This window comes from Marmota flaviventris, chromosome 9 (genome assembly GCF_047511675.1).
Source record: "Marmota flaviventris isolate mMarFla1 chromosome 9, mMarFla1.hap1, whole genome shotgun sequence".
NCBI classification, from domain to species: domain Eukaryota; kingdom Metazoa; phylum Chordata; class Mammalia; order Rodentia; family Sciuridae; genus Marmota; species Marmota flaviventris.
Window position 1 is genome coordinate 8,715,111 of NC_092506.1, and position 12,200 is coordinate 8,727,310.

The following is a 12,200-nucleotide window of genomic DNA, read 5'->3' on the forward strand; positions in this document are numbered from 1 at the left end:
CAATGGGGATTCAGTGAAAGTTTTGGGACAGGGAATGGCTCAGATGAGTTTTTCTTTTTTTTAGTTGCTCATGGACCTTTATTTTATTTATTTGTAAGTGGTGCTGAGAATTGAACCCAGTGCTTCACACATGCCATGCAAGTGCTCTTCCACAGAGTTACATCCCAACCCTCTATTTTTTTTTGTTAATATATATTTTTTAGTTGTCGATGGGTCTTTAGGTATGTATGTATGTATGTATGTACTTATTTATATGCAGTACTGAGAATCAAACCCAGTGCCTCACACATGCTAGTCAAGTGCTCTACCACTAAGCCACAACCCCAGCCCCCTCAGATGAAATTTTTTGAGAGAATTTTAATATTTATTTTTTACTTTTCAGCGGACACAACATCTTTGTTTGTATGTGGTACTGAGGATCGAGCCCAGTGCCTCACGCATACTAGGCGAGTACTCTACCACAACCCCAGCCCCTCAGATGAATTTTTTTAAAATTTTTAAATATTTATTTATTTATTTTTTAATTTTGGGCGGACACAACATCTTTGTATGTGGTGCTGAGGATCGAACCCTGGTCGCATGCATGCCAGGTGCACACGCTACCGCTTGAGCCACATCCCCAGCCCATCAGATGAATTTTTGACTATTTTTTTTCTTCTTCTTTTTTTATTCAGACATTTGTACATCTTTATATCCTAATTCAATATATTCATACATTATGTAATGGACAAATCTCAGTATTACGTACTTCCATCTCCTCAAACATTATTCATCTACATCTCTTGGGAATTTTGCTCCCTTCTAATTATTTTGACACATATTGCAGATTATTTTAACCAATAGTTACTCTACTATGCTACAGAAAACCAAAACTTATGCCTCCTCCGCTGCATGTTGATGCCCCCTGTGTAACTTCTTTCTATCCCTTCTCCCTCCCACCCTTTCCAGACTCTAGTGACCATTACTCTACTTGGTTCTTTTTTAGTGGGGAGGGGAGTACCAGGGATTGAACTCAGGGGGCACTTGACCACTGAGCCTCATCCCCAGCCCTATTTATTTAGAGACAGGGTCTCACTGAGCTGCTTAGCACCTTGCCTTTGCTGAGACTGGCTTTGAACTCGTGATCCTCCTGTCTCATCCACTTGGTTCTTCTGTGAGATGGGCTTTTTAGTTTCTACAAATGAGTGAGAACATGTGATGTTTTTCTTTCTGAGTCTGAGCTATTTCATATCATGACCTCCAATTCCATCCATATTATTGCCAATAACAGGATTTCATTCTATTTTATGGCTGAATAATACTCCACTGTGTATATATACATTATTTTCCTCATTTCCTTCCCAACTTTCCATCTGTTGATGGACATCTTGCTTGATTCTACATCTTAGCTACTGAAAATAATGCTTCAGAAAACATGGAAGTGGAGATGTCTCTTCAATACACTGATTTCATCTCCTTTGGATGTATACCCAGTAGTGAGATTGCTGGATCTTATGGTAGTTCTACTTTTAGTTTTAATAGGAATCTCTGTACTGTTTTCCATATGGATATACCAGTATATATTCCTACCAATTGTGTATAAGAATTCTCCTTGGGCTGGGGATGTAGCTCCATTGGAAGACTGTCCGCCTTACATGCAGAGAGCTCTGGGTTCAATTCCCAGCACCAAAAAAAAAAAAAAAAAAAAAAAAACTCCTTTTATCTGAATCCTTATCAGTCATTTTTTTTTTTTTGTCTTTTTTGATAATAGCCATTCTAACTAGGGTAAGATGACATCTCATTGTGGTTTTTTATTTGTGCTTTCCTAATGATTAGTGACATTGAACATTTTTTTCATTCGTAAGCCATTTGTATGTCTCCTCTTGAGAAGCCCCTATTCAGATCTTTAGCCCATTTTTTAATTGGATCATTTGCGTTTTTGTGTGTTTAATTTTTTGACTTTCTGATATATTCTGGATATTAATCCTTTGTCAGATGAATAGTATGCAAAAATATTTTCCATTCTGTAGGTTATCTCTTAACTGTTGATTGTTTCCTTTGCTGTGCAGAAAGTTCTTTCTTTGATATGATTCCATTTGTCTATTTTCACTTTTGTTTCCTGTATCTTTGGGGTCCTATCCAAAAAATCTTTGCCTACACCAATGTCCTAAAGTGTTTCCTCATGTTTTCTTGTTGTAAATTCTTAGATTCAGGTTTTACCTTTAGGTTTTTGATCCATTTTGAGTTGATTTTTGTATATAGTGAGAGGAAGGGACCTAGTTTTATTACAGCACAATGTTAAATAGATTATTCTGACTATAGTGTAAGTTCAGATGAAACTTTAAAGAACTCACTGGAACATAGGCATTTCCTAAGAGTTCCACCAAGCAACTTTTACTGCTGAGGTTAGACCTCTTCTTTCCCGTCCCTGTCTTATGGCAGTATTACCACCAGTAATTTCCCATCTCAAAAGAGGTGTGGTGGTGCACACCTGTAATCCTGGTGATTTGGGAGGCTGAGGCAGTAGGATCACAAGTTCAAAGCCAGCTTCAGCAATTTAACAAGAATCTCAGCAATTTAGTGCAAAAATAAAATATACAGTAAAATACTGATAAATATACTTTCTCAAAATAAAAAAATAAAAAGTACTGGGGATGTAGCTCTGTGGTAAAGCAGTCTCAGTCTTCCCCTGCCCCAAATTCCCATCTCAGCTTCTTCTCCTTCTTCTTCTTCTTCATGCTGGAGATTGAACGCATATCCTTCAGCATGCTGAGCATGTACTTTACCACTGAGCTACACTCCCACCTGTCCTTATTTTTTTTTTTCTTGAATATCAGGACAAGATATACTTCAATTTTAAAATGTTGAATTGTCTGTGGATGTATCTTAGTGGTAAAGTGAATGCTTAGTATGCACGTAAGGCCCTGGGTTCAGTCCTGAGCACCCCCAACACCTGAAAATAAATAAAAGTAAATTTGAAAAATTTAAATACATTCATGTTATTCTCATGTGTGCACATGTGCACATACACACACACACCACACACACACACACACACACACACACACACACGGCAAGCTTACCCAGAATGCACAAGGTCCTGGACTTGATTCCCAGCACTGCAAGGAAAAAAAGAAAAAAGATACACATAATCACGCATTGTTTTGTTTTGGGTACTGGGGATCGAACCCAGGTGTACATTACCACTGAGCTACATCTCCACCAGCTCTTCTTATTTTGAGACATGTTCTACTAAGTAGCTTAAGGCCTTACTAAGTTGCTGAGGCTGGCCTGGAACTTGTGATCCCCTTGCCTCAGCCTCCTGAGTCTCTGGGATTATAGGTATGCAGCAGTGCACTTGGCTTCTTTAAAAAAAAATTATTTTTTTAATTCTGAGAAAGGGTCTTTCTAAGTTGCTGAGGTTGGTCTTGAATTTGTGATGCTCCTACCTCAGCCTCCCTGGGATTACCAGCCTGCTCAGATGTATGCTCAGTCATGATTTCTTAGACAGGGATACCTTCTGAGAACTGCATCATTAATCAATTTCATTCTCAGCCATCCTGTGGAAACATCACAGAGTACACTGTCATAAACCTACATGGTATATTCCCTGTGGCCCCTTGATGCAATCAAAATGTGGTAAACACAAGATGTGTGAAGGTGCTGCAGGTATAACAAGGCATATTGTTTTATAGTAAATTTTTTGCTTCATAAGTAGTAGGAATGCATGGTATAATACTGATAAAATACAGTATAGTAAATATGTAAACCAGCCACATAATTGTTTATTGTCATTATCCAGTATTATGTACTGCATGTACTTGTATGTACTCTGCTTTTATATGATTGACAGCCAGTAGGTTTCTTTACATCAGTATCTCCATGAGTAGTGCATTGCCCCAAAATGTTAGGAAGGCTACCAATATCACTGGCTAATAGGGATTTTTCAGCTTCATTATGGGATCATTGTGGTATATGCAGTCTGTCATTGGCCAAAATTTCATCATGTGGTACATAACTGTAAAGTTTTCTTTTATCTCTAATCTTCTCCATTCTACACACATATAATCACTGTTAGAATATTCCAGTGGCAAACTCAAGCAAAGGTGAATATAGCAAATATGTATCCTCATCTACTCTATCATAAAGGATAGCATGATACACACATTGTTGTGTACATTCCTTTATTTCCTTCTAGTGATCTTTTAGTTTTTTTTTTTTTTTTTTAATTGTTGTACTAGGGAACTCAGGGGTGCTTAACCACTGAGTCACATCACCAGCCCTCTTTTTATATTTTATTTAGAGACAAGGTCTCACTAAATTGCTTAGGGCTTCGATAAGTTCCTTAGGCTGGCTTTGAACTTGTGATCCTACTGCTTCAGCCTCCTGAGCTGCTGGGATTACAGATGAGTGACACCGCACCCAGTTCTTTCAGCCATCTTTATGAAGAGTCAGACAGCTGTGTTGTTGACTGAAATACTAATAATGAAGCCGCTGAAAAGGTCTTAAGCTTTTACAATGTTACCATATTTACATCCTAATATTCAACGTTTTTTAAAATTTTTTTTTAGTAGTAGGTGGACAGTAGTTGGAGACAATGCCTTTATTTTATTTTTATGTGGTGCTGAGGATTGAACCCAGTGTCTCACATGTGCTAGATGAGTGCTCTACCACTAAGCCACAACCTCAGCCCCATATTCAATGTTTTTAAAAGTTGTTTTTAGTTCTAGATGGACATGTCACCCTTATTTTACTGGTTTTTTTTTTAATGTGGTACTGAAGATTGAACCCAGTGCCTCACACATGCTGGGCGAGCGTTCTACCATTGAGCTGCAGCCTCAGCCCATAATATTCAACTTTAAAATTTCACTTTTATAAGAAATGGGGTCTTGGGCTGGGGTTGTGGCTCAGTGGTAGAGCACTGACCTAGCATGTGTGAGGCCCTGGGTTCCATCCTCAGCACCACATAAAAATAAATAAAATAAATGTATTATGTCCAACAACAATTAAAAATAATTTTTTTTAAATAAGAAGAGAATGGGGTCTCAGTAGAATGTCCAGGCTGCCCCCAAACTCCTGGGCTCAAGGGAGTCTCCTGCCTTAACCTCTTTAGTAGCTGGGACTATAGGTGTATAACACTGTGCCTGGTTTATGATTACTTTTTGTGATTCTGGGGATTGAACTCAAGACTTTGCACATGTTAATCATGCACTTTACCAAGGAGCTACATCCTCAGCCCAGGGACAGATATTTAAACGATGTCCCGGGATGTAGCATTCCAACCTGTCCCTTCCAAATTTCTTAACTACTGACCCTTGCTGAACTTGGCGGCTCACACCTGCAATACGAGAAATCTGGGAGGCTGAATCAGTAGAATTGCAAATTTGAGGCCAGCCTCTGCAAATTAGTGATAACCTGTCTCAAATAAAAAATAAAAATGACTGGGGATGTGGCTCAGCAGTTAAGCACCCCTGGGTTCAATGCCTGGTACCAAAAATCAATCAATCAATCGATAGCTCCTGCAATAAATGTTAGGAGTCTGAACTATGTCACAGTATAGTCACAGGAGTGATATTTACTTGGCTGTTTATCCCATAAGACTGTGATTTTCTGGAGGACAAGAATGTGTCTTATGCATCATTACTTCCTAGAAGAGTGCCTGAAACATAACGAAGCCCTATTTTTGTAAAGTTTTGAAACCTGAATCACAGTGGATATCTTTGTAGAAAACAATTTTACTATTTTTGTGCTTCACATACTTGAGTATTTTGAGTATTTACGACTTTGCTTTTGCTTTTCCAGAATGAATATGATGACTACCACTTTTTAAGTACTAACTACACATTCATTAGTCATCATTGTCAAACATATTTCATTTAACCTACAACTGTGTGGGTACTGGAATTATTTTGTGGGTGATGAAAGTTTCAGAGAAGTTAAGGAACTCACCCAAGTTTGTACAGCTAGTGAGCATCAAAGCCAAAATTCAAAGCCAGTGGCCTTAACTATTCAAACATATCTACCTGTTACCTACTTCTAGAAATGCAGAAGGAAAGCTCAACCTCTGTTCATACCCTGTGTCTCAATTCAGAGTAAGATTGCTGAAGGCTGGCTGTATATCAGTATCATCAAATTCAGCATTTCAGCCCATTGTTTTAATGACCCTGGATATTTGAGACTAAAACAACAAAATACATTTCTCATGTATAGGGGCTGCTTTCTATGCTGTGACTAATCCTAAACTCCACCTATAATTTATACTGTGTTGTTTCAAATTCTAGTAGTGTCTACAAGGTATGAGGAAGGTTGATGTGTTCACATTTGACCTTGATGATGTTGTCTTGAGACAGATAATGCCTGCATTTGCTACTTGCTTCCTGACAGGTTAGACTTCAATGCATCTTTATTGAGAATCCTTAAAATAGAACATTTTTTTTTTTGGTTCAATAGCGAAAGTTAGGTATTGAATATTAAAGGAGCCAGAAAGTTAGTGAGCAGCATTAGGTGTAACATATACCTTCTTCAATGAAGACTTAAATCTCTACTCTCTGCCAGACCTGTGTGAGGGGTTGGGGATATACCAGAGAACAAAAGAGATAAAAATTCCTCTGCATTGGAATTTCTATTATAGTGGAAAGCACAAAATGAAATGTAAAATGTAGGTCAGATGATAAAAAGTCTTATGGACAAAGTAAGGGGAATAGAGAATACTGGGATGTGTGTGCAATTTAAACTTTTTACAGTGTTGCAATTATGACAAATCACTGGCTTTTGGCCCTTCCTTTCTGAGTATGACACACACTGCCCTGCATTTGTGTTAACATCCTGTTGGTTCAAATTTCCAAACATCATGTGAAACCTTAGTAATTCTTGTTCTGAAGTTCATTTCTACTTTCTTGGTGATCCAAGTTGGACTAGATAAAATCTAGATTTAAATCTAAAGCCTGGAAGAAGGCATTCCAACAATCTTGAGAGTTTGGGGAGAATTAGAAGGGGTAGGGGAAAAGTCAAAACAGGACTTCTTTAGATAGGATAACGTAGAATTACCTTTACCTCTTCACCTCTGGCCTAATTACTCAGGAAGTAGAAAACAGCTCAAAGGCTTGGCAGAGCCTAGAGGCAGGTGGAAGGAGATCCTGGGTAGATTATAACAGCTGAAGCAGAAGAAGGAAGACAGTGCAATTACTGGTGGCCGTGGGGGGGGGGATGAATACCTTAGCTTCTCATAAACTCCATCAGTTATCTCGCCCCTCCTCCCCCAAAAGACAAAAAACAACAAACAAACAAACAAACACCCCCCCCCCCCCCCGCCAAACCAAACTATTCTTCAATTGGGGCTAACGGTTTTTTTTCAATCACGATGTCAGATATTGAAAAAGCATTTTGGGGGCTGGGGCTGGGGCTGAAGCTCAGTGGTAAAGCGCTTGCCTCGCTTGTGTGAGGCACTGGGTTCGGTCCTCAGCACCACATAAGAATAAAGAAAGATACTGTGTGTTCATCTACAACTAAAAAATTAAAAAAAAAAAAAAGCAATTTCGGAGAACCTCGTATTGTACTATACTATCTACTATACAGTTTAAGTGTGCTTGGAAAGGCAGCTTCTACCCAGGATCCTGTAAGCTGGACAAGGCGGTGGCAGACAGACGTTAGGGCGGTGACGGTGCACATCAAACTCTGGCGACTAGAAGAGAGGGTGGCGATGATAATGGTGGTAATTAAGTCATGGCTTCCTCTCCTTGTGAAGTCAAAATCATTAAAAACTCAACGACGTTCACGTCACATGGCGTTGAGGCTTCTCTTCTGCGGTGCATCTGGGGGCCCCGCCAGTGTTAAACCCCCAAACTATCCCAGGGCCCGAGGCGTGACCCTCAAGGCCGCCGCCCAGGGTCTGGTCTCCCAGCGGGGATCGCAAGCGTCACCGGCCTCCCCGCAAGGCCTGCTGGGAATTGTAGTTCAGTCGCCCCGCCTCTCTCCTCGGCTTCCTCTTGGCCCCGGATGAGTGAGCAGAATGGGGACCGCGGGCCGGACCCAGAGAGCGCGGGACCACAATTTCCAACCGACCGAAGCTTCGAGCACGCAGTCGCAGGTAGTCGGCGGCGCGCTCCGCGTCCCCGCGCACGCGCACACGAGCCGGGAGGTGGCGGGATTCGGCCGCGTGCGCTTTCCCGCCCGGGCTCGCCACGCCTCCGGCCGCGCGTCGGGCATCGCCCACACGCTCTGTGTTGGCTTCCTCGCGCTTCCACGCGCCCCTCCTTCACCTCAGTTTTCTTCTAGAGCCCAGGCCCCGCCCGTATCCCGCCTACCGGGCCTGGTTCGAGCGGCCCCAGCCCGCCCCTCCCCGCTCCTCGCCTCTGCCCCCCCCTGCTGATTTTCTGCTGAAGGCTGAGGCTCCATGTTGTCCCCTCAGCGAGCGGTAGCGGCTGCCTCGAGAGGAGCAGGTGAGGCCGCCACTTGCCCCCGACCCGCCCTGTGGTCACCCCGCCGCCCTCCCTCCTAAGGCTCGGAGGAGACTGCCTTCTAGTCCCGGGGCTGCGACCTCGCGCCTGCCGTCGTCCCTACGCTTCGCGCGTTTGGCGCCCGGGGCTCCTTGCGTGGCCCGTGGGGCGGCGCCTTCCTCAGCCTTGTCCTAGGAGCGGCCGCCGTGGCGCGGGTCGTCTGCTGCCCCTCGGCGCGGGCGCGGCGGCCTGCGGATTCCGGGGGTCCCAGGGCGGCGTCCGTAGGCTCCGGCCTGCCGAGCCCTGCGCTGCGCTGGGCCGCGCGCTCGGGGCGGCTACCCGCTCGGTGCCTGGGCGCCTGCAGGCTCCCGGGCCGGGACTCCGGGGCCGAGAGGCTCTGGCCCGGTTAACGGGCCGGGAGGGTTCGGGGTTTCTTAAAGCGGAGGGCTGCCAAGTGTCCTTAGAATTGGACGTTTTGTTTTTATCCTAACGACCTTGAGGCACTGACAAGTATTGGGAAAAGTTGGTTTTCAACCCTCTTATCGCCGTAAAGGAGATAAAAGAAAGGGCCTAAATTGACTCAGTAAGTTCTTTGAGTACGTTGGGTACCGTGCGCTGTCCTTGTGCTTCCCGAAGACGCAGAACTCGGCGACGGAATTAAAACCAAATAGGGTGTCAGCCCAGACTCACGACTGCAGTTTCGCCTGTCATCATACCTGGCTTTGCTCCTGTTTAATGTGCGTGCTCCTGAAATCGCCAGAAGTTTCAGTTGCGAAATCTAAAGGCAAAAGCGTCAAGAACAATGAAGCATCTTTTAATAAGTTCCATTCCTCAAATTTGAATAGGAAGTGGAATGTTCTGTGAAAGGCAACGAGAAACGGACTAAAACGGTGCGATTCCCCATTTTGGCTAATTTTAGAATTAAGAAGCAGATTTAAGAAGTAGAATCTATGGTGTTCTAATATGTGTCAAGGATTTAGCATTGTAAGATACATACTGGGAATTCGTGTGGTTTTAACACCAGCAAAGGAAATATTTGGTTGGAGGGGCTCTCTGCATAACAAAGTATTATGCTGGGCCAGCACTTTATCTTATTAGCTATGGTTTATCTCATGTAATTTTCATAAAATTAAGAAAAATAATAGAGGGTAGATGTGATGTTGTGTACTAGCATGTTTCTTAGTTTTCAGAAAATAAGGCTTATTTATTTTCTTTTGCTGTACTAGGAACCCAGGGTTTTGCCTATGTGAGGCAAGCCTACTCTAGCCCCTAGGGCTTAAACTAGGCTTAAAGCAAAAATAAATTTTAAATAGTTTAAACATTTAAGTTCTTTTTTTTCCCTCCCCTTCTATTTTAGATGCCAATCATAGGGAAAAAGTTATACTCACTAATTATTTAAAATGAAATAATAGAGAATTGGGTGAACAAGAAATATGAAGTTCTCTGCACTTCCCCAGTTCCCCAACATATGAACAGTCTAGTCACACATTCTTTTTTCAGATTTTTATAGACTACCCTAGGCAACCCTAGTTGTGTGTGAACTTGTTTGAGAGCTGGTTTAGAACTGACCTATAATGATTGGCATGCCTGTTAAAGTTCTTTATGACCTTGTATTCTGTATTGAGAAAGTGTTCAAGTAACACAACTGAATTTAAAGTTTGCCTGAATTTTAAAACATTTTTCTGAGTTGTCTTTGATATTCTTGGAGCATATTATCTAAACACCAAGAGGAAAAGTGAGAGAAATCTCTTTATTTTTCATTTTTAAAAATCAATTTATTTATTTTACAGTACAATACATTTTGACATATTGTACACAAATGGAGCAAAACTTCTCATTCCTTTGGCTGTACATGGTTCAGAGTCATTCCAGGGTGTAATCATACATGTATATAGGATAATAATGTCTGTCACTTTCTACTGTTCTTCCCATCCCCACAACCCCACCCCTCCCCTTAGAAATCTTTTATTTAAAAAAATCTTTGAGTTGCCTTACAGCCCTTCTGTATACTAGAATTATCCAGGGGCTTAAAACAAACAAACAATCAAAAACAAAATCTTCCAATTCTTGAGTACCACTCATAAATTCTGATTTAATTCATTCAGGGACCAGGCAACAGTTAAAATTTCTCCAGTAATTCTATTTTGCATAGTACTTTATTTTTATTTTTTGGTACTGGGATTGAACTCAGGGGCACTTAACCATTGAGCTACATTCCCAGCTCTTTTTTATTTTGAGTGTCTCTTAAGTTGCTGAGGTTGCTTTGAACTTGATATTGTCCCACCTCAGTCTCCCAAGTTGCTTGGATTGCAGATGTATGCTACTGTGCCAGTTGCATAGTCGTGTTTAATCAAGTTTTCCTATAGGTGGTTACTTACATTTGAATTATTTCGTTATTTTTTTTAGAAAACAGAGTTTATTAATTGTCAATATGTATTTTGAAAAGTTGTTTTCTGTGCAAATTTCTAAAAAATGCTTTTTACTTGCATGCATTTTTAAAAAATATCTTTATTAAATGTACTTATTTGTATGTGGTGCTGAGGATCGAACCCAGTGCCTCACAAGCACTCTGCCACTGAGCCACAACCCCAGCCCCTACTTGCGTGCATTTTGATTGTTAGAACATCGTTAGATGTATTTGACAGCTGAAGTATATTATGAATTAAAAAATTGTTGGGCTGGGGATGTGGCTCAAGCGGTAGCATACTCGCCTGGCATGTGTGCGGTCCGGGTTCGATCCTCAGCACTACATACAAACAAAGATGTTGTGTCCGCTGAAAACTAAAAAATAAATATTAAGAAGTCTCTCTCTCTCTCTCTCTAAAAAAAAAAAAAAAAGATTGTCATTACTGGTATAGTAGGCTGTTAAACAGAGCAGTGGAGTAAGCATATTTATGCCCTAAAATGATAAATATGAGCCAACTAAGTACTGTCAATTAATTAAGAAAGCCTTGTTAACTGGAACATTGCTAATTAAAACCTTTGGGTAACTAGATTGATTTTGGTGCTGTTCCTATGTTTAGGAAAGAGACAAAATTACTTTTGAATTTATTCTGTTGAAATGTTTTTTCTCCACCTGTGGTATAGCCTGTTAGCCTATTTATTTATTTATTTTTAATATTTTGAGACAGGAGTCTTTCTTATTTTTTGGGGGGGTACTAGGGATTGAACTCATGGGCACTCAACCACTGAGCCACATCCCCAGCCCTCTTGTATTTTATTTAGAGATAGGGTGTCACTGAGTTGCTTAGTGCCTTGCAATTGCTGAGACCGGCTTTGAACCTGCAATCCTCAGACAGGAGTCTTTCCATGTTGCCCAGGCTGGCCATGAAATTCTGAATTGATGTGATCCTCTTGCCTCAGTGTCCTCAGCATCATCTCACCCAGCTTCTGCCATCATTTTTAGATTTAGCCCTATTCCTGCATTCTCCATGTCAATAATGTTTAATCATAGTTGATCTTCATAAATCCTTGAAGCACTACAGAATTCCTTGGGCAGGACGATGGTAAATGCTTGCAATTCCAACTACGAGGGACATTGAGGCAGGAAGATTACAAGTTTAAGGCCAGCCTGGGCAATTTAGCCAGACCTTGTCTCAAAAAAAAAAAAAAAAACAACTTAGAATTCTTTTTTTAAAAAAAAAATCCTTTTAGTTGTATATGGACACATTTATTTTATTTTATTTATTTTTATGTGGTGTTGAGGACCGAACCCAGTGCTTCACACATGCTAGGTGAGCACTGTACCACTGAGCCAAAACCACAGCCCTTTTAGAGATTCTTTTT

General features: G+C 41.3%; 1 protein-coding gene and 1 long non-coding RNA gene across 3 annotated transcripts in view; one reads left to right on the forward strand and one right to left on the reverse strand.

The window, feature by feature from the left end:
* Nucleotides 1-518: 518 nt before the first annotated feature.
* LOC139707052 (uncharacterized) lies at nucleotides 519-7,128 on the reverse strand. The gene is made up of 3 exons (XR_011708657.1): nucleotides 7,027-7,128; nucleotides 3,063-3,098; nucleotides 519-2,932 (listed from the first exon to the last, which is right to left on the reverse strand). It is a non-coding gene; the product is annotated as an uncharacterized lncRNA (long non-coding RNA).
* A 1,105-nt stretch (nucleotides 7,129-8,233) lies between these two features.
* The window catches only part of Atl3 (atlastin GTPase 3), a 54,880-nt gene continuing 50,913 nt past the window's right edge, over nucleotides 8,234-12,200 (forward strand). The window contains exon 1 of one of the 2 annotated variants that reach the window (XM_027944608.2): nucleotides 8,234-8,417. In XM_027944608.2, the coding sequence (XP_027800409.1) occupies nucleotides 8,372-8,417 (46 nt within the window). In that variant the 5' untranslated portion in view covers nucleotides 8,234-8,371. Of the gene's footprint in view, nucleotides 8,418-8,724; nucleotides 9,305-12,200 lie in introns of those variants that run through there. The other variant, XM_071616091.1, reaches the window with a different exon arrangement.